The sequence below is a fragment of the Simochromis diagramma genome, unplaced genomic scaffold (genome assembly GCF_900408965.1).
Source record: "Simochromis diagramma unplaced genomic scaffold, fSimDia1.1 OVJJ01000271.1, whole genome shotgun sequence".
In the NCBI taxonomy this organism is placed as follows: domain Eukaryota; kingdom Metazoa; phylum Chordata; class Actinopteri; order Cichliformes; family Cichlidae; genus Simochromis; species Simochromis diagramma.
Genome location: NW_024386909.1, coordinates 487,525 through 514,442, shown reverse-complemented (window position 1 = coordinate 514,442; position 26,918 = coordinate 487,525). Strand labels below are relative to the sequence as shown.

General features: G+C 42.0%; 1 protein-coding gene across 2 annotated transcripts in view; it reads right to left on the bottom strand.

Annotated features, from left to right (window-relative positions):
* Positions 1 to 7,093: 7,093 nt before the first annotated feature.
* LOC120736244 (guanine nucleotide exchange factor VAV3) overlaps positions 7,094 to 26,918 on the bottom strand; it is a 92,809-nt gene continuing 72,984 nt past the window's right edge. Inside the window, exons 20-28 of one of the 2 annotated variants that reach the window (XM_040036236.1) lie at positions 25,998 to 26,128; positions 24,040 to 24,105; positions 23,379 to 23,413; positions 23,148 to 23,264; positions 20,765 to 20,852; positions 20,245 to 20,374; positions 14,043 to 14,123; positions 12,692 to 12,843; positions 7,094 to 10,995 (exon numbers count right to left, since the gene is read on the bottom strand). In XM_040036236.1, the coding sequence (XP_039892170.1) occupies positions 10,951 to 10,995; positions 12,692 to 12,843; positions 14,043 to 14,123; positions 20,245 to 20,374; positions 20,765 to 20,852; positions 23,148 to 23,264; positions 23,379 to 23,413; positions 24,040 to 24,105; positions 25,998 to 26,128 (845 nt within the window). In that variant the 3' untranslated portion in view covers positions 7,094 to 10,950. The remainder of the gene's footprint in view (positions 10,996 to 12,691; positions 12,844 to 14,042; positions 14,124 to 20,244; positions 20,375 to 20,764; positions 20,853 to 23,147; positions 23,265 to 23,378; positions 23,414 to 24,039; positions 24,106 to 25,997; positions 26,129 to 26,918) is intronic. The other variant, XM_040036237.1, reaches the window with a different exon arrangement.

The window sequence follows — 26,918 nt, the reverse complement described above, 5'->3', positions numbered from 1 at the left end:
AATCTGAGAGAGATATGCTATAATATATTCACTATCTGCTGTGTCACATAAGCCAAAATACACGTAAACAAAACTAAGATGCATATTTAAAGGGTTTTTTTTTTCTGTTTTACCAAATTAAAAACTTTAATAAGGGCTTATATGTCTTCTTAATATTTTATTAGCAGTATTGACGCTGCATTCATGAACCTCTAGCAAAGCAAAGAGCTGCATGTGCAAGCCCAGCAGCCAATCCCTTCTTCTCAACAGCAACTCCTGTTTAAACTGACACTAGAAGTAGGTTTTGATTGGTATGATGTTATAAGATGATCTGATGGATTGATGTAAAGCGGCTCTCTAATGTTAGCTGATTAGCCACATTTGTTTTCAATAAACGATTTTTCTCCTTCTTCCCTGGCTTTTGAGTCCTTTCATTATTTGCAGCAGCACAGATGTGAAACGTTGCTAAAGTAAAGCCCTAACAGGGACTTCTTGTTATCAGAGATCGAACTGGGTGCACCGGCTGCAGTATGAGGATCTCAAGTACAGAAAACTTCTTTTTTGCTCCCATATCACTTTTTTCCCCCATCGTCTTATTGTTAAGCATTGATTGAAATATCTGTGACTTGAAACAGATGGCTTTGTGCTGCGTTTGTGTGTCAAGTGTTAACCAGCATGTTTTTAACAGTGTTTTGGCCTCCAGGGCTCTGTGCTTTTCATATTAAAAAAAAAAAAAAAACAACTATAAATAGCTGAATTCATTCTCTTTCTTCTTCCCTGTAATTGAAGAAGTACATTACAGAATTAAGGTATTAGCTAAGTGTAGCAGTAAATTGTGTCTCTGCAGCATCTAAATCATAGGGAGGGGGAAAAAACTGAACATTTATTCATGATACTGCCATAATGTCCCCACATTAAAACAGCACACTTGCTCAGAACCAAACATCTCGGTGGAGTAAATGCAATCAAGTGGTTAACATGTCAAATTAGAAATGTGATAGTCATGTAGATAATTGATGTCAGGCAAACGGCATGTCATACTGCCCGTCTGCAGCGTTCATTACAGCGGTGAGGATCCTGTAACTCAAGTTATACGCTGCCGGAAAATCCTTCCAGTCCCACTTCAATATTACAAGGCGTGATGGGCTAATGCAGTTGGAAGACAGGGGCAAATGAAATGTAACCGAGACAGTAGCTTACCACGCAGAGTGAGACCTTCCCTCATCTCCTCTGCCAAATTGGAGTGGATCATTGTGAGCTCCAGCCTCCCGGTACAAATCACAGGGGACGGAAGAATTCCAGGATCTCCCGGAGACCTCTGCTGTGATGAACTTGCACTTGTGCATGAGTCAAAACACTGATTTAAAATTTAAATCCGCTGGAGTGAAAATAAAAGGCTACTTGGAGTTCATTTACACACTTTAAAATTAATGTTCCTAATATTTCTCTTATATTCGCCCTGAGGCGGCTTCAACCCTTTCTAGCCTGTTAACTAACATCACATATATATTCTGTATCTGCGTGTCCCAGCGGTGCCTTGAAGCAATAGCACATTTGTAGTGAGGTAAATATTCCAATCTAAGATACCCATGTGTTTTTTTTTTATGTCAGTGCCACTGCATGAGGCACTGAATTATATTTGCCCTTTAATCCATTATTTGATATTTTTGAAAACTTTTGAAAGCCTAATAAAAGTTTAAATAAAGTTCTTACTTATCTAAATTATAGGAAAGTTTTCGGTTTTAGGGGATCTTATATTGTTGTAAGTGAAAGTGCTAAGGTCAAAAGATGATCGCATGAGAAAATTCTAAAATCACGTACAAATAAAAATGAGTCAGTCATGAAATTATATTATCGGCTTCAGCGGCTTCAGCAGGCCACATAAAGCCTCATAACTGAATGGTTTTGCAGGTGGTGACCACAGACCATCCCCTCTTCTTGCCCTCAGCCCCAGCCAGTTGCGACAGATTGCCGCCCCTCCCTGAGCCTGATTCTGCTGGACGTTTCTTCCTGTTAAAAAGAAGTTTTTTCTTCCCTTTATTGCCAAGTGCTTCCTCACAGCAGGTCATTTGATTGTTGGGGTTTTCTCTGTATTATTGTAGGGTCTTTACTGTACAGTAGCAAGTGCCTTGAGGCAACTGTTGTCGTGATTTGGTGCTATATAAATACAATTGAATTGAATCCTACTTATCCCACCAGACCGATTTTTCTCGAGTTTTGCTTTTTTTTTTGCTAGTGTCCTTATTACTACTAATAGCATGAAACAGTAGGGAAGTAGATGAAGGAATCTCCTCTCAGATCTAGATCAGATCATTAGTGAGCTGCTGGACAGTCTGTGGTGCTATTAGGGGATGTCAAATGCAGTTATATACAATGTCCCAGAGGTTTGCAATTGGATTCAGGTCTGAGAATGTAAGGGCCGGTCAATGGCATCAATGTCTTCTTTTTGCAGGAAGTGTCTACACATTCTGACCACTGACAATAGTCAGGGTACTGTTGCTGAGAGTCTCCAAACTTTTTCATGACTGTATCTGAATCTGCTCTGATCTGAGGCGAGAACGATTATATTCTGCAAGACTGTGCACGAGTACATTTTACACAAATGCATAGTGCATGCATGTATTATTTATTTTTCATTTATATATTTTTAAAAGCATTGTGCTTTTCTGTGGTAATTTGCTGTCATGTAGCCATGGTAACACACTGGAATGAGTTAGTATAACTTTAACTGTAATAATACAGAAGGCCAATATTCAACTGAGTTCAGGTTTGTTTATACAGCACAAGACCAACAATGACAGCAGTCACCTCAAGGCGACTATATATAATCATATATAACCTTCTGCCTCTGTATTACAGCAACCTCCAGACAGCATGAATAGGTCACAGGTGTGATGCATGTGCACATGCAGACACAAACACACAATCATCCCAGGCTTTTCTTGTTTTCATCTTGTTTTTCTTGCAATGAAAAAGAAATGTTGGAGAAACAGGACAAACTACAGGGCGTCATCACACTCAAGTATTTACAGTTTGATGACGCGTGTATCAGAATATAACGCTATGCATCAGCTTGCCACGCGACCCCTCTTAAAATTCATATTATCAGGTTCGTATTTGTGTTTCAGTACATTTACATCCACACTCCCGGCTACGCGGGAAGCTTTCAGGTTGACCTTGAACGTGCATCTGGAAGGACAAACACCTCTACGACTCTAAGGAGGCTCGGAGAAGAAAAGAGCTGAACCTGTTAAATGCTGCAAATGTAATGTGGCGAATACATTTTGGAGGGAGTCTCTGAGCTGACGAAAGGATACATTTTTAACCGTTTTGTAACGGCGGTTATTATTGAAGGCAGTTTTTCGCTACCATCTGTCACCGCCGTGTGCGTTGGGGGACATGCGTTATAGATTGTTTGTGATTGCATGTGTGAATAACAGCGAAGACTGAGAAGTGAGGCTCTGAAAAGTGCACTACAGTATGCATGAGTGTATTTCGTGCAGGTGTCAGATGGAATAAATGCAATCGCTTTTGTTTCTGAGCAATGCCGAGCCATGTTAACATGCACGCGGGGCTACAGCAGACATATGTTTCCTTAAAAAACACTGCATACATAACATTTGTAAGAAAATAAGCTAGAGTCTACAATAATGTACTGGCTCCAACCAGTACGGAAAGCAAGCGTGCGTGTGTTTGTGTGGCTCTGTTTTTTTCTGAATGGACAGGTGTATGCGTGGTTTTATGGTGATGAGCTGTCTGAGTGTGTTCTGTAGACAGCACCTCAATGTTTATGCAGTGCTGATAGTCTCCAGGAAAACATTGGGGAAAGAGTGCTGCTTGATATTTATACACAGCAGCCATACCGTCTGGCAATGATGATGGCTCCCTCATGGCCCCAAAAGACAGCAATAAACCCAGAGAAAGCATGAGCGAGGCAGAGTGAGAAATAGAGCGGGATATGTGGAGTGCAGTCGAAGAAGTCAAAACATGGCAGCTCTTATGAAGGATTTGAAAAAAGAAAAGAAAAGAAAAATGGCTGCAGTGCTAAAGTGAAACCAGTTCAGGTAGTTGAGCAGAGTTTTGAATGGCTGGTCCTCATTGTGTTAACCTAACACAGCAAAAAGGATTAATATTATAAATGAGAAGTAACATTTCTCTCTAAAGGATAAGATGGACTTCCACTGAGCAGGCATCTTTGGGTCTTATCTTTGACAGAAATGAGTCCACTCTGTTTCCTGCAGCACATAAAACAAATATTTGCTCATCTTTAAAATCTCATATCAAGCACGACTACAGCAGTCCAAGAGTTGGGCCTAACATTCTTTCAGAGTGGCGAAGAAGGCTGATGTCATGCAGCCATCTGTCACACTGGTGGTCCAAACCTCAGCTGGAAGTGGACCGGCGTGATCCAGACTGGCCCAGCCAAGGCGAAGCCCACCTGGTGGGCATTTAGTACAGCTTCACTCTCCACCCCTGCAGTGCCAAGGGCACTGGCTGTTACAGCCCGCCACTATTGATCCTTTTGGAGACCGAGCCTCGGTCTCACTTCAGCAGTGGCAGGTAACCAGGCACCAGATGGCCAAAGAGACCACCGCCCACACACGGGCACCCACATATGCACAACCAAATAAACAAGACCTGATTCAGATCACTTTTACATAGAAGCCACAGCAAGCATATGGTCTGTGGCTTGTACGCACAACTTTTGTACACATTTTTTTGTTGTTTTTGACACCAATACAACTATTCACTGCGTGTTTTTGCACAGTCACAGTACTGGTAGTGTTTACCTTTTTTGTATTCCTTTTTTTACTATTTTTAGAAGTAGAGGCTTTAGAAGTGGTTCATAATTATCAGCATGATCACAGCAACAAGACCCACTGTTTATCCCCACATTCATTCACACTTATTAGCCAATACGCTGGTGAGAAACAGCACCCCACTGGCTGCAGGTTATTTAAGTCCTGTGGAGGAAACAGCAACAAAATGCGTCAGTGACAGCATGGGAGCTGCGCAATTTAAGCTCCTAATTTCAACAAAAAAGTCACTTCCAGGCCGACTGAGTTAACAAAGATGAAACTGACCATAGTGAAGTTCACAGGATGTTTCATGTCCTCGTTTATTCATTATTTTGCAAGATTAAAAGAGTTAAACGTGTCAGCTAATGAGCACAGTGTGACCCAGCACGTAGTTAAGCAGTTTCCCACTAATAACACCAATATTCACAATTGTAATGTGCGCCTTAACCTTGAATATTTTTTTCAGGGTCCAATTTATCTGAAAATTCACCAACTCCAAATTATTCATCCAAGTCTTCATTAAAAGTTATGTCTATAATTGTGCTTCTTAGGTATGATAAAAATATATTCAAGCAACATGATTCACTTTTTTCATTTAATAAATATAACTCATGCAGGTTTTATGTTCGCACAGCCTTCTTTGCTTTTATTTGCTTGTATGTGGCCATGAGGTTGCCTGTTAATGTACAAATATCACAGTGCAAAAATACAAGAGAAAGTCCGCCAAAAAAGCCTGCATTAGTAGAAGTGGTAATATACAGAAGGTTTGATTTGTGTATATTATTTTCGATGAAAATACTTCAGTAAAAATACTTCAGTTCCAGTGCAGCAGTATGATTGAGAATCATGTAGGAACTTACAACTTTTAACACTTTTTCAACACGGCTGTGACTTATGTTGCTAAATTAGGCAGACTGCTAAGCAGACTGTGTACAAAGGATGGGCAAAGCTAGTGTGATGTCACCCGTCGCTCTGTGAACTCCTGTGTTGAAGACTTAAGTTTTGCCAGCGTCATGTTGTTTCTTTGGAGCCAAAAAAAAGGTGGAGTGCTAAGTTATCAGCTAGTGCTAGCAAGCGTCAATAGATATGTGCATCCAGACTGTATGAGTGCATCACACAGGTAGTAATAGCTCCTAAATATCATGTTGCATGAGCTTTCATGGCTGCTTCCAACCTTTAGTGAATGCAAGGCTACAGTAGTATGACGGTGAGATTTGGCTAACGGGGGGAAAAAAGGTATTTTTCCTAATTATACCTAAGTTTACAGTTACCCATGAACACCAGGCTGCTCTACTCCTATCTAACATCACCTGTTACTGTAGGCAGTACTACCATCACTACACTGTCCAGTCTTCTAATACTACTTAAACACAAATGACCATAATTTGTTTTTCAAGATTTTTCAAAATGCATTAGCAGATGATTTTAGCAATGCTTCATGTACAGAACCATCTGATTACAAAAATTCCAACGTGGATTAGTATGGTACATGTAGCTTTGGATTTCCATTTTATCAAATGTCACTTGCTATTCAGTCCCTACTTTTAAAAATAACCTTTAAAAACAATAATAACCTCTCCTGCCATTTTTCACGTCTTTCATCTCTGAACTTGTCACATATGCACTTTTCCCCACTCTAAAAAATACACACGACATTTGTAGCTAGCAGACTGACTGCGATCAAAGCTGCACAGAAACACCTGATGTTTGGTTGCACTTGTTAGACTGCATTTTAAACGACCTACCACTTCAAAACAGGTTACAATGTTCATACTCACTCCCAGTCTGTAGAGCTAACTATATCCTGAAGTACTGTAAACACAAATTTACTGACGTCAATATACATAAGTTTAGCTAAGCTAAGCTAAGCTAAAATAGTGTTTATCAGTCCTACAGTTGGGAAAATGCACAAAATAAAAAGCATGATCAAGAGGTAGCAGCATAGACATCCACCTGTCATACAAAGAAACCACGCCTCACATAATGCATACTTTAAGGCTTAATTCAAATTAAATATATAGTGACATATATAAAAATTCAACCCCTATAAAGCTGTCATGGTGTAAATATGCAATAGATATAAAAATATATTTTTAATCAGACTTTAAACATCTTTATTTGTGCTGTAAAAATGTGCATTTTAACAGTGGGGATCAATTGGATTTGACTCACTTTTGGAGTCAGCCTCATGTGGACATTTGAGGAACTGACATTTTTGGCATTTGTGTTGTTTCAGCTCCAGGGCTTGACACTCAAACTACAATCTCTCAAAATTAAGAAAAATCTATTAAAAAAAGACATGAAATACAAGTGCATCAGAAGAAGCTGTGTACTGTATATCTTTATTATGTGCTATGTACATCATTTACAGTATAGTACAGCAACAATACAGGGATATGCTACACACTCAGGATTGCACAGTTTTAGAGTTAGGCCACAGCGGTTGGGTACCGTGGTTATGAGACATAACAGTAAGTACAGCATACATCTTTGGCTTCATTGAAATAACAAAAGCATGAACACAGACAATGCAAACTTTAGTCCACAGGAAGTACTGACTAAAAAAAAACAGAAGGAAGAAAAAAAAATCCATGTTTTCTTCATATTTGAGTTGTGTTTCAGGTTAATACAACAACACAGCCCTGAATTCAGTCAAAATGATTTTCCCACATGGGATGTGCCTGTGCATACGGAAATAATCTGTGCATACACCAAGGGGATCACAATAGCGAGAGTAAATTCTAATTCATTCTCTAACTGGCATCATTTCTCCCAGCCTATTAATTTGCGGTAAAATTAAACTAGTCCTCATTTTGCTGGGCTTGTTTTCCGATTGAGCCTCTCTGCCTCCTCGCCCGGTAACACAGAATCTCCGATTCTCCTCCCACCAACACACAGCGGCGGTCACGGCCTACAGAGCGTCGGTTGAGGGACGGAATACAGAGAGAAACAGAGGAGACGGAGATTGGATGAAAGATAGATGGGGAAAGAGAGCAGTAAAGAGCGAGTGGGAGAGAGAGGAGGGGAGTGACACGGTGAGATAGAGCAAGAGAGAGGGGAGCCGACAGAGAGATGGATGCAGCAGGGTCGCTGAGGTGAGGAGATGGTGTAATGATTAGATCACAGATACCCTTGAGCCTTCCTCCCGTCCCTCCTGCCCACAAAAAAAAGAAAAGAAAAAATCTGGAGGCACACTTGGAGGAGAGGAAAGCCTGCAGCTGTAAATGGCCCCGCTGTCAGAGTTCATCTGGGTGGAGGAGGGAGAGCAGGAGTGGATTACCAGAGTCTGCGATTAGAGGAGCCCACTCCAGCTCTCCAGTTCTCCCCAGACGGGAGAGAGGTGTGCTCCTTCTGCAGCACAACTCTCTCTCACTCTCCGATTTCTTAAAGATGTTACGAATCTCATGTTTGACTGTTCGGAGACGGCAGTCGTGCTGGAAAGCAGGAGGTCCTGAAGGCTCTTACTTGACGAGAAGTTTCTCGAACATCAGAAATGATCAATACACGTCAAACAAATAAAAGTCATGGTGGTATCTGCCCAAGGAGCAGTTTAAACAACCCTCCTTTTGTACTTTGATACTTTGGGCTTGTCTTTCAGAGCTTCCTCAGTTTCTCACGCTTGCAGCAGCACGTCTGAGCCTGCTGCCAGCTGTTTCCTTTAATATCGTTCACCTCCTAATCAGATGATGTCATGCCCAAACTTTTGCAGAGTGAGAAGTGGCTGCTAGGCTGTGTTTAAAATGCTTCCATCTAGTGGTCACTTAATGACACTGTTGATGAGCAGAGGAAAGTGTGTCGGGTAGGCAGGGAGACGGCACAAACATATGACAACGCGATCCTTCGGTCTAGTTCTTTAAGAAAACGTCTACATATAAAACACATTTCTCCTACATATCATAAAAGGCGTGGAGAGACGGCGCTGACAAGGAGTTATTAATGACTTTCAACTATAATGGCTCCATTAAGCGTATATAAATGCCTTGCTTCATAATAAATCGTTACTTAAATTCAGAAAATGTGATGCTCAGTGGCATCACCGCAGTGCAGACGTGACAGTGGAAGGGCTAGCTCTGACTGGAAGGATTGCCCTGCGGGCTGATTCTCGAGTTAGCTGAAGAGCGATGGTTTCTTTCATCTCGTCAAATCAATACAAACTCTGAAAACTCAACGTCTACAAGAGAATTTCACCATAGTTTCCACTTAAGCTGCTCCTTAAGCTTCCCTGCAGTGTGCTCCAATGACAAATGCGATCATATTTTAGCTGAACTGCATGGTTAAAAAAAAAAAGAAGGAAAAATGAAGAAATGCAGACAAACAACAACTTACTAGACATTAAAGGACTAGTTCAAAGTAGTGTTTTGACCATCCTTACATAATACATGCGATGTGGACTGCTCTATGACAGGGCGACTGTGAGGAAAGACATCACCAACCATCGATTAAATAAAAGTTTCAGTATGTACACATTGAAAAATAGAAAAAAGACATGATTTGAAGTTACAGCCAACAAATATTTCATTGCTAAACAAAGCTACACAAAGCCAGCTACTGAGGAGTCCTCCATGTCCAGCGTGCATGATCACTATGTTGGATCTGTGTCCTCTGGCACCTTTCTCCTTTCTGCCGTTGATGTTAACATTAAAAGCGTGCACAGCTTGCGTCCCTGTGAAGGTTTTTATTCCTTCAAATGTGGGAAAATCCGCTTTTACTCTTACTAAGGAAGCATTGTGCACAACCGGGGTGAGGGCGGTGGGGGAAGGCAGATATAAGCGTGACAGAAAGGTTTCTAAAAGGTGACGTTAGTCCTTCTAGACTACTTAAAATATATATTTTTTATATTTTTTTTCTAGTCCATTTCTGTGAGACAGGTGTCGGTGTTAGTATAGCCTCTCCTGGTCGACCAGTGCAGCCTCTGGAACGTAATCAGCCGTGTTTATCAAACCTGCACACGATGAAACTGGAACAACAGCTCAAAACATGCTAAGAAACGATGAGACGATAAACTGGGGAAGAACAAGGCTGGGGCTGTGTATGTGCTTTTCTTTTCTGCCGTTCAGTGCTAAGGTAGCAGGTGGCTTCCAGGTAGCGTGGTTTGTCCCCTCCCCCTTCCACCGCCACCACCACCCCCGACGAGCCGCTAATGCCTCCAATAAGATAAACCCTTGGCGGATGGGCTCTTGTTGACAGAGCTGCCACCGATAAGAGCGTGGGGATCGCTAACGGCCAAGACAACTAAAAAACATGAGAGGCTGGTCTGGAGATAAAGAATGTAGGAGGTGGAAGGAAAATAGGAACAACAGCGATCAATTGCTGGCACTGTGCAGCGATGCTATCCGACACCATCCCTCTCTTACATCTCCTGGAAGAGTGAGTGTGCAAGTGTGCGGCGATAATAATCTGAAGGGAGAGGAGAGGTGGGTGGTGCGCGCGCGCGTGCGTGTGTGTGTGTATGAATCTGGGTCATCAAGTCATCAATATCCACCTGCATTAGTGGAAAAAAACAGGCAGGCAAGGTCAAAACTGACTGAAATCCCTTCAGACATGAGGATGAAAGGGGGAAAAAAAGAAAAACTGAAGTGTCTCCCAACTCTCAGATGACTCTATTCCCACACGGAGCGATAAGGGGGGGGGGTGTAGATGGATGAATGGATGAGCGGATGAATGGAAGAGCGGCGTTTGAGTATCTGCTGCTGACAGTTCAGGCAACGGCCGACTTGGCAAGCGGAAACAGGTGGGAGTTGTGGCGCTGCGGCTGGCTAGGGCAGGGAGGAAGGAAGTGGAGGATGAATTATGGATGGACGGATGAAGTGAGGGGGAGAGGAGGAGGGCGAGGGGGTGGGGTGGGGGGTGTCTGGCGAAGACCTGTGCCCCGCTGACAGGCAAGCTGCTAGTCGGTGGAGTCGCTTAGCCACACAGAGTCAAGCAGAAATGACTGTGCATCTCTGCATCTGCAGCGTACTATAGTCCTTTCCTCTCCCAAAGGCTTCCGGGATGGTTTTAGGCAACAGGGCACCGTGGAGGTGAGCGAAGCCGTCTGCTTCACTCTGAAAAGTAACGCGGGAGCAGACGGGGGTGCAAAAGCTCACTCAGTCACTGTCATGAGATCGGTTTGCTTACTCCACCGCTGCCCTTCTTCTTTTATCTTCCTCTTTTTTCCCTCACGCGGGCCCTTTCACTCCTCGCACTCTTCAACGTATGTGGATGGAAACCAGCCCACCTGAGGGGGGAAAAGAGACTGAGATTAGTAACCAGACAGGGGTCGAATGTCGCCATCAGTCATCATTTTCTCAGTCTGCTTCAGCTGTTGCTACTTCAGACACTTTGCAGATGTAACCAGGACCCAGAAAAGAGCTGTTGCTGCTGCTTTGATGCCTTTCTACTGCCCTGTCCAGCTCTCCTCATTTAAAGCTCACCTCCTGGTATCTCCTCCATGCTGATGAGTGTGTGCTGGAAAGCACAGCAAACATTTTTAACAAAAGCACATATAGATGCGCCATCTTGGAGGAGCTGGACTACCAGTACAACCTGAATGGTTTGCAAGTACCATCAAACGCCGTCAGCGGCTACGAATCTAACAAAAAGCAAAACTAGGGAAAAACAGTCAGAAGGGATAAGGACAAAGCCCCGGTTTGTTGTCACCACTTCCAAAACCATTCCTGTTTTTGGGCGTTTCCTCTCCAGTGCAGCTGTGTTCACTTGGCCTTGTGTTATACTGAGCTGATCAAGTGTTTCTGTCACGGTCATCCTCGTCTTTAAACGCCACAGGTCTGGTCTGTGTTTACATCCTCCTGTTTTAGTGCTATTGTGATGGTTTCCTTCATTTTTTGAGAAGTGTAGTTAAACTGTGAGTCAACACCCATGACATGTCATAAAACCACACATAATCAACTGATCATTTTACATATCTGTCTACAGTAGGTCAGTGGCAAAGGGAAAAAATAATGGGGTAACTGACTTTAAAGAAACTTTATAGCATATTTATCTGCATTATGCTCAGAAAAATTGCTTAAATCAGCACATACCAGACGAGATACATGCAGATGCTGATTGGCCAATAGCAACTTGGTAAAATTAAAAAAAACTGTTTAATGATGTGATATTATTGTACTGATATATTAGAATTTTAAATAGAAAGAGCCAACAAAAGTAATACCAACTGTTTTTACTGGCTGTTTGCCCTAAAGAGACACTAGCAGCACTTCACAGACTCTTCTCCCCCTCCTTAGTTTTTTTTAAGAGTGGCATCAGTGCACACATCAGGCTTAATAAAAGTGAAAAGCTCCATTTACTGCAGCTGTTCACTTCACACTCGCAGCACAAACACATTATTTACACACAATCACGCACTCAGTCCGCCGCTCGCCGCCGAGCTAAACTCCAGCCACGAGTGGGAGTCGACGCACAGATTTCCTGGCTTTTCGCTCAGAATTTAACACCTGATTAGAGAGCGCTCCTGGCATTGGAAAAACGTATGCATTTAAGTGATGTAAGAGCAGCAAATGAATCCTTCCAACAGGATATGTGGAAACATAAATACTGCACACAACTGACTAATGAAAAAATAGACTGAGTCTGAACAGCCCCTTCCAGGTATCCACAGACAAAAATATCTGCCAAATTTTTCTTCTGCAAAACGCCCGCTTTTACTGCTACCCAAAATTGGATTTAAGAATTTAGCAGCTAGAATCATTTCAGAGTGAAGACTGCTAATACAAACTTCTGTGCCTTGATTAAACAATACTGACAGATACGTACTTTATATCAAGGTTGATTGTTTTTAAAGGAGAATAATGGCATGCTGCCCACCAACATGGGGATTTTTGGGGATTTTAGAAAAAGATGATATCCTGGAAGGCAAAACCAAGCCCCCCCTCCCACAATTTGCCATCGAGCACCTTAAGGTTTCCACTCACCCTGCCGTTGACCTCGCCCCTCCACCAGCCATTAGCTCCCGACTTGGTGTAGATCTTAACCACGTCTCCCTCCTGCAGAGAGAGCTCCCGGGTGTCGCGTGAGCTGAAGTCGTACCGCGCTATTGCCACACCAATCACTTTGGGGGTAAACACTGCAGGAAGAGAAAAGAAAATGAGGGGGATGCAAAACAGGACGAAAAAGAGAGAATGTGCTCATCCACGGTTTATGCTGACGACGAGTTCAAACACATCGGTTGCAACATGTAGACGCTCATACGGACAGAGAGGTGGAGAGGCCTGGAGTTACACACGTCTAACTTTGACACCTACAGGTTTCTTTTTGGTCACCAATTTTATTTTTCTTCCTTTCACACAAAGATAGAAAGGACCTTCACCGCCCCTCCCCCACAGCGTCAATAAAATTCCAGCGTCTCTGATCCTTTCATCTAAAGTATTCAAGAAAATAAAACCACAGAGCAAATATAATGAAGGAAAAGTTTTAATTACGCAGCCAAATTCAGCCAGCTGTTCTTCATAAAACTAGCTAGAATCTAGTATGAACAAAAGGAACTATTTTATGTAAAAAACTGCCAATTTTGTACATCAAGCTGGAATTTCAGCCAAGTAATTTGACTTCTGGCGACTTTGTACAAACTCACTACTCTGAGTGTAAGAGCTGTGCATAGCTTTAGAGCCATAGCTTTAGCTTTAGCAGGGTTCTGACAGCAGTCTGTGTTAGACTACATGTCTCCTGTTGAGCAGACAGCGGTGTGAGAGACACATGTGGAGCCGGCTAGCTAGCTCCATCCCACCCTGCCGGCTCTCTTCCCTTTCAGACGCTGACCGGTGGTCCGACTGGGCAAAGCTGACATGTGAAAATGGAATGTCAGACCTCTACAAGCTGGCCGTAGGGATAGAATATCTAATATAGAGGAGCTCTGTGTATTTGGACACTTCCACCTTTACTTTGACAGACAGACCTGAACAAGCACACACAAAACCCAGCCACATACCAACTGTGGAAAACATCTCACACACTCTACTCTTTTTCTTAAAGGTGCACCTCACACACACACACACAAGCAGGCACATGCAAAAATGTGGACACACATCGTACAAACATGCAATTTGTACAGAATGGCATGTATGTGTGCAAAACTACACAAGAGGTGAGACGGTTCAATGAGAAGCTACATGAAAGATGGAAAAGGCCCAGATTTTCATGCAGTGACGCAAACGGACAGCCAGCGTTCCCGAGCAGCCATCAACAGGCGAGGTGAAGAGAGAAAGAGACCCAGTGTTAAAGTGACAGGCAAAGACAGGGAGAGAGAGAGAGAACCAATACCTGTACCTGACCAGAAGGGAGCAGAGGAAGGAGGTACAAAGCTGTAGCCGGCAGGAGTTAGAAGAGAGAGGCCGCAGAGCAATGGGGCTATGGCAGGGCGGAGGCAGTGCAGGCCAGGCAGGGGGGTGGAGAGATGCAAGACGGGGTAGAGGAGGGCAGGAATGGGTAGGGATGGAAGGAGAGAGAAGCAAAGGAGAAGGAAAAAAAAGCATGTTTTGTAAAAAAAATTTGATCTTTCTTTTTCAGAGGTATTTAAAATAAAACCCACACAGTCGCAGTTTGATGAAAAATAAATGATGACAGGCACAGGGGGAGAGCCAGTGAGACTTATCTACACAGCCACTGGAAGCAGCTCTTTCACTGATGTTCGGTGGTTAATTAATTTGTGCCCCTAAAAGTATTTACTGTGTTTTTGGAACTATAATTATAATTCTAATCTTTTTTCTCCCAAACTCAAATATGAGATCAAACCATAACATTTATCAAAACTTGCAGCAATTTGTCGATGACTAAAGGTGACAATTTTGAATTCTAAAAGCCTCTCACGTTCAAAAATCTTCTACAGTCACTTGATATGGAATAGAAAACACAGTAACAAACTATCAAACGGCCGTTATGAATGTGCAAAAGCGAGAAGAGGGTCTTTATCTAATTGCCATCGCTGAATTAAAGGAAACACTGAAGGTCCTAAAAATGTGCACTGCTCCTAAAATGTTGTTGAGACACGAAGTGATGACATATCTTGTTCCACTTTGCTAAAAGGACTTCTGCCTCGCTAATGAGGGATGACATCTTCGCTTTATTGCATTTAATTGAGAAGAACATGCAGTCTACTCACAATTACAGCGCGAAGGGGGATTTTTGCACAGTTGGAGACGTAGCTGTAATATTCTCCCCGACTTGCAGATGCTCAAAAAACACGGTAATGTACCCCGTTTCTTTATTTCACATTCCACTATTACAGGATTTTTCGAGGGTGCTCTAATTGCTTTTGTGCAGGCTGTTTCTGAACCTGAAAATGTCGCAGATTCTTCTTTACAAAGACTAACTGTGCCTTTATCTCGGCGTACAGCTTGAAAAACAACCCACCAGAGAACCACTGCATTTGTATTTCCGTCTGTCTTCCAGTCTGTCTCCTATTGGCAGAGGAGGCAGCTACAGAAACTGATCCTGTTCCAGTAACGTCTGAGAGTTGGCAGTGTCACTGCCTTGCTGTGGGAAATAGAACCTCTAACCCTGACAGTATTAGCACCTTGGTGTTCGTGGGTTATTTTGGAACGTAACTAAAGAAGCAGAGAAAGTTTGGCATGAGAACAGTCAGGGTAAAATGCTAACAATGAAAACGGTTCTTTTTTGCTCAGTTGTGTTGCTAAAGTACAGAAACAGACCGCAGAGAATAAATGTAGTCGACTTAAACAGATGCCAGTGATTATTTTAGTCCAGAAAAGTTAAACTGTGGTGAACAAAACAACCAAAAAAGAAAGGATCATGGAAAACGTATTCCACATACATATAGTATGCAGAGTGCAGTGTTGCAATTCAACAACATCCAGAACAACCAAAATGATCATACATGAATCCTGAAATGACACAAACCTCGCCTAAATGGAGCTGTGTCATACTCTTATGAGCGGGGTGGCTGTAGCTCAGGATTTAGAGCAGGTGTACTGATCGGAAGGTTGGTGGTTCAATTCCTGGCTGCCTTTTCTGCATGCCAAATATCCTTGGGTAAGAGACCAACCACCCCAAGTTGCTCTCTGATGCATCCAGAAAGCACTTCTGCACTAAAGCTCTCTATGCACTGTTCTTGAGCTAATCTGAAGGCCTCATGAAGTTTGGAGGTCTGCAGAACGTTGGTGACCTCTGTCCACTACACGCCTCAGCATCCACTCACCCTGCTCTGTGATGTTACATGGCCTACCACTTTCACGGCTGAGTTGTTATAATACCACTAACAGCTGACTGTGGAATATTTAGTAGTGATGAAATATTACGACTGGCCATCCTGGAATTCTCTGAGCTCCTGAGAGAGACCCACTCTTTCACAAATGTTTGTAGAAGCAGTCTGCATGCCTGAATTTATACATCTGTGTCCATGGAGGTGACTGGAATACCTGAATTCAGTGATTTGGTTGGGGGAGTGAATGCTTTTGGCAATATAGTGTATGTCATACAGTAAGTAATTATGACCAATGCACAGTTCATTATTTCCGAGAACAGAACGAGCACTTTAAATTCAAGTCTTCTGCTCATTTTTCAAATCCGCTGCCGTTCTTTTAAAAGCGTGCCCCCAGTCTACCCCTCATTCGGGTTTCTAAAGCCACCTCTGCACAGGAGCCTACATTTCAGCCAGTGGGAATAGAAAATCTAATCCCCGCAATGACTGATAAATGCCCAAACTTTATGAAAAATGTGCCGCTCCCAACAATACTGCTGGCAAGTTAACTGGCCTGGGTTATTGATATGCTGTAAGAGGAGCAGGGCTCTAGTGGTTTTTAAAATGAATACTAATCAGCGCACTGAGAGACAGCTCAGCAACCCCTAATGGTGTCTAGGTACGAGCAATATGAAGAGGGATCGCGCTCCACTTCAAACAGCCACCGAAACACCAGCTGCATCTTACATGCTTCATTTTTGCACAATCTGATTTGTGGACCACACCGGAATGCACAATGTGAGCCGGGTGAATAATAGAGGGGAGAAAGACCGACAGCGCACTCACACACACACACACACACACACACACACACACACACACACACACACACACACACACACACACACACACACACACACACACACACACACGCTGCGGCTTCCCACAAGATGAGGATGAGAGTTAGAAACCTGCACACCACGGATACATTTCAGCTAACTAAACGCCAGTATTTCTTCCTTTGTAACGATGGGCAAAAAAGGAAATATCAATCAATCAGTTTCTCTAACTACGAAGCAGTCGACAAAAACAAAGCACAAACGTTAATTGGGAGATTTCCAGCAGTGCTTTGGGAAAGTAGAAATCAAAACACGAGTCGTTTAAAAGTGAAAGCGAGAAAAATGAAGTCTGCACACCGGGAGCAGGCTGCCTACAAGACAGAGGGGCACACCACAACAACCCTCCAAAACAAATTTGGATTGGAGCTGTCTCAACTTGTGTCTTGATGCTGAGTTTGAACAACAGGCCCCGCTTTAGAACAAGCAAACAGCTCAGTACAATCTGTTCACATTTCTGCCGCTTGAAACGTGATCGTCTGCAAGCCAGGGACTTCTCCAAAGCACGCAGCGGCATGCAGGCATCAAATGAAATCATCATTTTACCACTGACTGTGATCACTTGGTTGATTTTCCATTTAGCAGTCAATGGGCAGTGGTGCTTTGCCTGGCGGGCTGAGCTTAATATTTATGTTTCTTCTTGCGTGGGGTAAACATTTATGGTTTTTAAGGCAAGGATCACTCTCTACTTCAGTTTGAAGATTGCAAACAGTTAACTGAGTGGATTTAAACCCCAGATAATGAATTTTTCCCATTTCTAGTCAAAGATAAAGGGATTTATGCATGCCAGCTTTTCCCACAACAAAAGCTTGTTTGTTTTTGTTTGTCTTTGTCTAAAAACACATTTCTTCACAGTTACAAACCCCACGCCTGCTTGACGTTTCTTCCTGTTTAAAGGGAGTTTTTCCTTACCACTGTTGCCAAGTGCTTGCTCATAGGAGGCCATATGATGGGGTTTCTTTCTAATGTTGTGTGACCTTTACCTTACAATATAAATGCGCTGTTGCTGTGAATTGGCTCTATATAAATAAAACTGAGTCGAACCGAATTGTTAAATTACAAAGAAGAAACCGTGTTATCAGATACTGCATTCTCCTTTATTCATTCATTATAAATCAAAGCAGCGGCTGCATACATAAATAATCTTAATCATCATTGTGTTCTTGTACAGACCCAAACCTATCAGAAGTGTTGCTGTCAACAGCTGCTTTGTCTTGAGATGTCACACGTTTTTTCATTATGACACGGGTAGAAAAAGAAATCCTGCTGCTTAAATCGTCACCGGTGAGGATGCTTAAAGGTTTCCGGCTGTCTGGCATGTGAAATGATGTGAAATATCCCACGTTCGATACAATTACTCCCATGTGAAATGCTATCTTATTATCAGCATTTTTTAAAAATCTTTTTTACTCTTAAAATAACGAATAGATTAGGGTAAAAATTAATAAAAATAAAAGTCCTAATATTATATCATATTATATAACGCACGTTACATGTTCAAATTGTTTAAAAAAATATACAGAATCAGCTACAGAAGTCCTTCGTGGACTAAAATTAGCAACTATACTGACACTGTTTTAACTTCTGCAACATTTTATGTCTTGATGACCTCATAGTACCACTTTGCTCTCAGACTACAGGCTTAACTTGTAGTTTGTAGAGTTTCCAGAGTTCTTAAAGTAAAGGTAGAGGCAGAGACTTCAGCTTCCTAGTTTGGATTCAGGAGACAGACACTCTCTACTTTTATGATTAGACTTAAAAGTTTCCTTTTTGATAAAGCTTATAGTTAAGGCTGGCTCAGGTGACCCTGAACCCTCTCTTAGTTATGATGCTCAGACTGCTGCAGGACTTCCTTTGATTAACCGAGTCTCTCCTTTCCACTCGCCTCTGTTCACTCCCCTAGTGTTTATTCATCACCGCAGCATGTGATAAAATTTTCTCCTGTAGTTTTTGTTTTGTCCTGTTTCCCTGTGCTCTCCTTTTTCTCTCATCTTTCCCCTCTGATGGCTGCCCCTCCATGAGCCTTGTTGTGCTGCACGTTTCTTCCTGCTAAAAGGGAGTTTTTCCTTCCCGCCATTGCCAAGTGCTTTCTTATATTGAGGTTATATTTGAGTCTTTACCTTACACCTGTGATTTGGTGCTAGATAATCAAAACTGAATTGTACTGAATTTAAATTGTGAAACATACATTTTTTCTTAAATAGATCATCCAAAATAACACAGATTTAAAAAGTGACGAGAAATAGATTCCATTTAAACTTAAGTCAGATTAAATGTGCAAACTTGTTTAGAGTTCTAACTGGTTTCCCCCCTTTTCCCCTGGCATTCAAATTGATTTGATCTTCAGCAATCGGCCAGAGACTGTTATCAAATCTAATGACATGCTTAGTAGACTCGCCAACCACCGTTTGACAGCCGAGTCAAAAACAATTAAAGTCAGGAGGCTGGGCTGTTTATAACAGTTGTTAAAGAGCCATCCAGTTCTTTCAGGGCTTAAAAGATCCTCCTGTGTGAATTGAAGCAGTGTGTAACAGAGCTGTGAAGGATGACAGATGAGAAAATAGAAGAGAAAACAAGAGCAGAGATGGCGGGAAATCGGCAGAAACAGCAATAGCAGCGTGTTGCCGGATAAAACAAAAACTTAACAATCAAAAGAATGACTGGCTTCAGTGTGAGTCCACTGATGCTGGTGAGCTGACGGCATGTACTGCCGTCAGATGTCTCAGGCTTAAAAAGTCATGGCTGCACATGAAATTACTTAATTGCTAACTATTTTGGTTAACCAACTGTTAAAGTCTGCTTTGACGCAAAAACTAGGCAACCATTGCTTCTGGGTGGCTGTGGCTCAGGTGGTGGAGCAGATCAGCTACTGATCGGAAGGTTGGTGGTTCGATCCTTGGCTTCCCCAGTCTGCATGCCAAATATCCTTAGGCAAGATACTAACCCCGAGTTGCCCTCCGATGCGTTCATCGGAGTATGAATGTGTGTGAATGTAGTTTAGGTTGCACTTGAGTTTAGAAGTGCTTGTATGAGTGGGTGTGAACGGCTGAATGAGGCATGTTGTATAGAATGCTTTGAGTACTCCGGGAGAGTAGAAAAGCGCTCTATAAGAATCAGTGTATTTACCATTCATGGCCATATTTGCTGTGTTTAGTATGATGATTGCTGTCGTCCCTCAAATGCAAGGAAATTAAAGATCCATAGACAATCTGCTAATGAAAACACTGAGAGCCACTAGGCTCCGATTGAGAGGGAGTCTCCACTGGACAAACAAAAGCAAACAACTATCATATTTTTACTTTGGCTCCTCTCTGACTGCGATGGCCTTTAACATGAAGGATGTATTGGGGTCCAGTCGCACTGCTTTCATTTGAAAAAATGTGGTGTTTTAGTTTATTGCATTATTTCCATTCTAGGTAATTCTCGGTATACTCACTGTTGCCACCGGATCGGTTGAAGCGGTGCATAGCAGCATTCTCCGTTTCTCGGTAAGGAAACTGCAGCGTGGTGTCTAGACTCCTAAAGCCTTCTCTCAGGGAGTGATGTTTGTAGTACTCAATCAGCTCCTGAACACATTCAAACACACATCCAACTAGTTTGAAATCATATCAACACATTTATGTCCTTAAGAGGATTCTTATTTTCCCCCAGTTATAGCAAATAAAAGTTGACTTTAACCATATCCTTTTAAATTTGGTTTTGCAACCAGTATCTTAATATTATATTGAAAACCTCAGTAACTGGCACATAAATGGTAAACCTTTCCAATATGCTCTGGACTCTATAAGGCTGAAGCCCTCGGGTCAGTATAAACACGGCTCTAATCATAGCTATTTTTGTGCACATTGCTGAAATAAAATTCAGGTTTTTGACACTTCATTAAGTGAACAGGATTATTTATTTATGAACTGCAGTGGTGGAAGTTTAAAAAAAATAAAAGACTGAAAAATACTCACTACTATGCTCCTGAACTTTTTGTTCTCTGCAATGTAGAAGGAGCCCTCCTTGGTCAGGATCTTTATGTGCTTCACATCGTTGTTGTACCTGTGGGCCATTGAATAAGTTATGAGTGTAATTTCCCTCTCTGATCACCGCCATCGATCGGTGGCCGGCATCTAGCCCCCGTGGAGAGCCGGGCCGTCGCAGTAATGCATAGGATCCCAAAGGTTTGTGACATGTGAATGATGGGTGGTCAGGAGCGAGTGTGCGCATGTGTGTAACTGAAAGCTGCATGCTTGTGTTTGCATTAACAGGGTGGCTGATAGGGGTCTAAGGCTGCAGGAATAAAAAAAACATTTTTAGAGGTGCTTTGACAACAATATCAGGGATTTTTTACTCCATTTAACATTTTTGTGCATAAATGCATGAAATCAGATGACGGTTGTTTCAGGTTATGCGATTCTTTCAGTATTTTTAGAATTGTCTTTTTTGGTGCAAACACAGATGAAACAGCAAAACTTGAGAACTTACAGAGTGATTTTATTCTATAAACTGATGAAACCGTAGAGAGAGCAAATCTTAATAATTAACCTGCTGTATCATCTTTTATTAAAGCTACGCTAACACCAAAGACTTGAAGTTGTGTAGTAACTATTTATGGTGGATTTACTGTATTTAGCGCACTTACTGAAGTGTGAAACCGCACTGGTACACATCCTATGCTAGCCTGCGCTAAGCTAGGCTAACGTGCTCAGCTTTAGCTACATGTGTAGCGCGCAGTCGTCAACAATATTGGGCTTTTCATCTTAGTCTCAGCAACATAACAATTCAATGTCTTTGTCAAACCATGAAAATCCAATTGAAATCCAATGAAATCAAACAGTGACACACTAGAGCTAAACATTTTCAATCGTACTAGCTGTTAGTGTTAAAAAAATAACCCTGTAACAGTTTGAAAATGCGCTCAGAAATTTTAGAATCAGAAACAGGAAACTTTATTAATCCCTGAGGAAATTATGTGGTTATGGATTTTAAGATTTTAGCAATATAATACTTGTTTATCATTTATATACAGAGCTAAATAAAAACCCAACCCTCTTCTCCGCAGGCAGAACTGTGTGTTATTTCTGGAGAATATAAGAGGGTACAATGCTACAGCCTAATTCAAACGTAACCGAGGCCTCATGGCGATTTGGACAAAATCATCAAAAACAATCCTGTGCCAGCTCTGCTATGACAAACAGGAAATGCAGCAGAGGGCATTTTCATTTGAGAGTAATAATTTCCAGTGGTCATTGCCACATAGCCACACGTGTCTCTTTATACCCTGCCTCTCTCCATGGGGAGGTTTTAATGACCTTGAACAGTCTTATTCATTTTCTGTGCTACTCAGAGCTCAGTGTCTGTGTGCATACATGCAATTAAGACTTCAGCGTAAAAGGAACATGAAAGCGCTCCTTTCTTTGAGGGGAAAAAAACTCAAATTAAGTCCAAAGTAGTGTCCACTGCTTGCTGAGAAGCATGCTTACTCCTTGTTAAGGAAAGCATTCCAGCTCAGAGGCTCCACAGGAGGACATGACGGGACTCTTTTCACAGCACGGAGATACGTTACAGAGATCAGTACGGTCACCAGTACCCTAAGGCTTTGTTAATTCCTCATTACCAAGATTAAAATGGCTGTATGCTTCTAATTATAAACCACTGAGGCTGTTTTGTGGGTTTTAGGTCAAACCATAATGAATACTATTACATGTGCCTTAAGCCAGAAGCTGCTCCATGATAGGCATCTGGTTTGGTAAATCTCACACATATCACTGTGGTTAACCACAGACTCAACCTCAGAGGAAAAGCCCATCATCCTTACAAAGGACTATAAATCGATCTGTCAACTTATGGAGCAAAGCTGGGAGTTCAATTGGTCAATACTGTGGTTTGGCTTAAGGCATCATCAGAGGAATCTAACAACAGTGGGGCAAGAAACACTGCCATGTAAAACAGAGACAATAAAATCTATATACTACAAAGCTCCCCACTCAAAAATTACAGAAAAATATGAAGGAATTATTTGTTTTTTACTTTTGTGGATACTTTTTTTAGAAGCTGCTTTCATAAGCGATAACATTTAATACAAAGATGTAAAATTCAAGCAATTAATCAAGGTTTCGGCACTACAGTCAAATAATGTTTTATACCCAGCTGACTTTACATACTCTGATTACACGTAATTTGTTGCACAAGCTCAACATTAAAATGTATTAAAATTAATGGAAATAAAATTAATTAAAGCTTTGATCTGATATTTGATATTTGAGGGCCAAGAATCAAGTCTTGACTGTCCTCTGTCACGAATCTGCATCCGAGGTAGCAACTTTTATTAGTGGCACAAAGTAGCAGACTTACTTAATGCTGATGGCGTACTCTGTGTACTCTCTGCTGCGATGGCGCACCAGGTAGGTGCTGTTGACTCTGTTGATAAGCTCCGCCTCTGCCTGCAGCCTCTCCATAGGGCCTGCAAACCTACAGCACAGCAGCCAAACAGGTCCAGTTGTAAAAAAGACTAAAACTCCGACTACATGTGGATAAAAGAAGGTGAAAACAGCACAAAGTGGGAGGGCTGTTTGGTGAACCTACCAAGGTTGAGAGGAATAATCGACGGGCTTCGGGACCTGAAAAAAAACACGAACACGTGTTTTTGTTATTCTCACGATGCTGACACTTATCAGACACAACGCAGACAAACCACTCCAATAAAATCTTGGTGCCTGTTTAAAAGCGAGTGCATCGCTCCTCTATAAAACACAAGCTTTTCCACTGTGCAACCTCAATAACACAGCTTAATGCACTTCTTATCTTTACAACATTGAGATAAGGTGATAACAGTTTGTTATTTACTGGAGGCCTCATGTTCCTAAGGCAGCTGGGACAGAGTCTGATTTTCATTTTATCAAACAGAACATGACAGTCCAGCAAAACAATTCATAGTTCCCTCGTGTCTGTGAATTTGCATGGAATTTTTCCTTCCTTCCTTCTCCGGATTAGTCTGAACAACATGAAGCATTGCTTGTTCCTTAAAAGATCATTTTGTACTTTGCTTAAATTAAGTGGTGAACTGCTCGTGTCTCATAAAACAACCCGGACTCCTCGTGCTTTAAATATAGAAGCTTGTGGGTTGTTTTTCTACTTTTGCCAGGTAAAATAAGCGTAATTCCCAATTATCTCCACACGCCTGGTGAATAAATGTAGCCAAATGTGAGTTAGAACTACAAGAGGACTGGAAGGAAATGCTACTTACGCAGGGGCAAGGCTTCACAGCATCGCTTGGAAAGAAGCCAACCTCTTTCGTTGACAGGATTTTGCCCTGAAACCACACAGAGATAATTGCGTTACATACATCTGGCTGACTGCATCTCTATAATTCAGGAACAATTAGCCTTGCAACGCAGCGGTGCAAATTTACACCAGCAGTTATCTATTGTTTAAATAATTCCTGGCATGAGGAATAAAACAGGATGACTTCCTTATTCCTCCCATGGCGAAGACTCTTAAAGCTCAGCGCCTTGATTTACTAACAGTGGGGAGATGCAGTCCAAATAAACACGAGTTTTGTGGAAGCCAGAGTGCATCTGTCTCCCTCACACAGCGCAGTCGTGACGCCGTGTTTTTGTCCCGACGGCGAGTTGGTTCATTCATGAAAAATTATTATTTTTGGCGCTAAGTATGTAAAATGATCGTGCGGGGATTTTTTAATGTGTCTCTTCAATAAACCCAGTGAATATGTGGTTAACTGTAGCGTGAAGGAGTCAAAGGTTTTATTTGTCACATGCTCAGTCAGTGTGTGCAGCGAAATGCAGGGTGGCATTCTCCTGAGGCGGTGCTAAAAAGGCAGGCGTGCAGAAAACAAAAAAAAGTGCACGCGGCGTTGTCACTTTACTGTGTGCGACACAGAGGCTTATAATAATTATAGTACCTGAAGCATTAGTCGATATTTTGCATATCCACCTGCATATGTAAAGCATAAATGCACGAATTCGGCTCTCTTACGGAGAAGAACGCATTATATTTATATAGATGCAGAAGAATAACCAAGCCAACAGCTTTAGCACCACTAAGCTGTATATCAGCTGCCTCCTGACTGTCACACCCACCAATCAGAGTTTGATGTTTTAGGGGTGTCCTAGGTGTTAATTAGGTGTCTGAGGCGGCCCACCTTGGAGGCAGACTAGCAGCGAAGTCTATTTTTTTCAATGCTCTGATCATCGCCTGTCACACTGCTGCCACCTCAGGACGTTGTATCAGCTCTTGCATAAAGCAGTGCTTTCTGCTGCATGGCTGCTAAGAGTTTGATAATGTTTAGAGCCGGTAACATTGACAGAGTAAACAGATGGTTGCTATTGAATGAAATGAAATTACAGGGATCGATTCTATTTGTCACACAAGCCCAGAACAGAAATGATTACGGTCTGTTTGCCACAAAGGTGATGGATATTGAATGCATACTGGCTCCCAGGCCGTAGCTGCCTCCAGTAAAGCTTTTTACACACAGTTAATTGAATTCTTTATCTATTTTGTCTGTTTTGTATGAACCGCAGTAAGAGTTGTTGGATTGCAAACTGATTATAATACAATAATAGTTTGCATCAATAAGATGCCCTTTTGAGCGCCTCAGGTAAAAATCTTACATCTTGTATAATATTATGATGACTTTTATTCAGCTTCACGTGGACAGAGTAAGTGACTGCTACACGGCGCTGCTGCGACTTTTCAAGAAACTGTTTATCTTCCCTCCTCTTGCGAGGCTTAAATCGCATGTGCTGCTTTCGCATAATAATAATTGCTTGCTTAAAACAACTGTGTGGGAGTGTCGCTTCCTTATGAGAAGTTCCGCGTTGTGTGAATAATTGCTTGTGGGTGTTTTCGTCTTTCTTAGAATTTCACTTTTCCATGAAGCTTGTTAGCAAGAATTCTCCGCACACAAACAGCTTGCCTGAGCAAGAAATGGAATTTGCAAAGCGCAGGTATAACTCATGAAATGTCCACAAACATATATTTGACCGATGAGGAAGTAGATGAACAGGACGTAGCTACAAACTCTGACTTATCATATATTATTCTAAAACCATTATGAAATATTAGGCGGGGATAAAGGTTAGATGGAGCGACAGTAGGGGGGGGGAATTGAAGATTTAAACACAGTGCGTCCATTTTACAGTTCTGCAAAATGAGTGATTAAGAGATAGCGTGACCTCTGACCTGCCACCAGGGGCTGTGAATGTCGGCGCAGATTAATTCAATGATGTCACCCGTCTGGATGTGGAGCGCTGGACCTGAAGCGGGGCTTGGCGATCCAAAGTAGTTCCTGATTACCAGCATCTTGGGCAGACCTGCAAGATGGACAGCATGAGTGAAACTACTGTCTAAAAAATGTGAACAAACGTGTCTTTCGATATATTATAGGAATTAGAAACAGGTCTACAGATTAGTGGTTGGAACCTGAGAGGGAGCGACGGTCATTTCTATGTCTGGTAAATTAGTCTGGAAACCTAAATATTAGCCGTCATGGAAACAAAATACTGATTATACTGACTGATCTATAATTAATCCTGTAGACCAAGGTACAACTGTTTTAAAGTGAGATCATTTTTATGAAACTTTTATGTAACACAAACAAATTAATTGATCAAAAGTAATGCCGTGACCTCAAGTCTGAGAGTCTGAGTGAGTCTTTGTTCTACTAAACTATTCATGGCCCCATTACAGGTGGTAATGAGAGGAGTATACATTTGTACACACACACACACACACACACACACACACACACACACACACACACACACACACACACACACACACACACACAGATGCAGCTCTTGTCAGCAGTGCACTGCCCTTGCAAATCATTTCGATCCATTATTCATTATCATATTCCAGATAAGCAACAGTACACCATGGAGCATGGCAGGCTATCGAGCCCTCAGATAAAAGATAAGCAGCAATGAGCCCTGTTTACTGCTTAATGATGTTTTCTGGTAGTTTTCACTGAATTCCAGTCAGACATATCTTGTCGCATTAATGAGATGTGATGAAAAGTAATTTGATGTGACTAATACAGTAACACCCCTCAAAAAAAAAAAAAAAAACCCACTTCCTTATTTTCCCGACTATATTCAATCA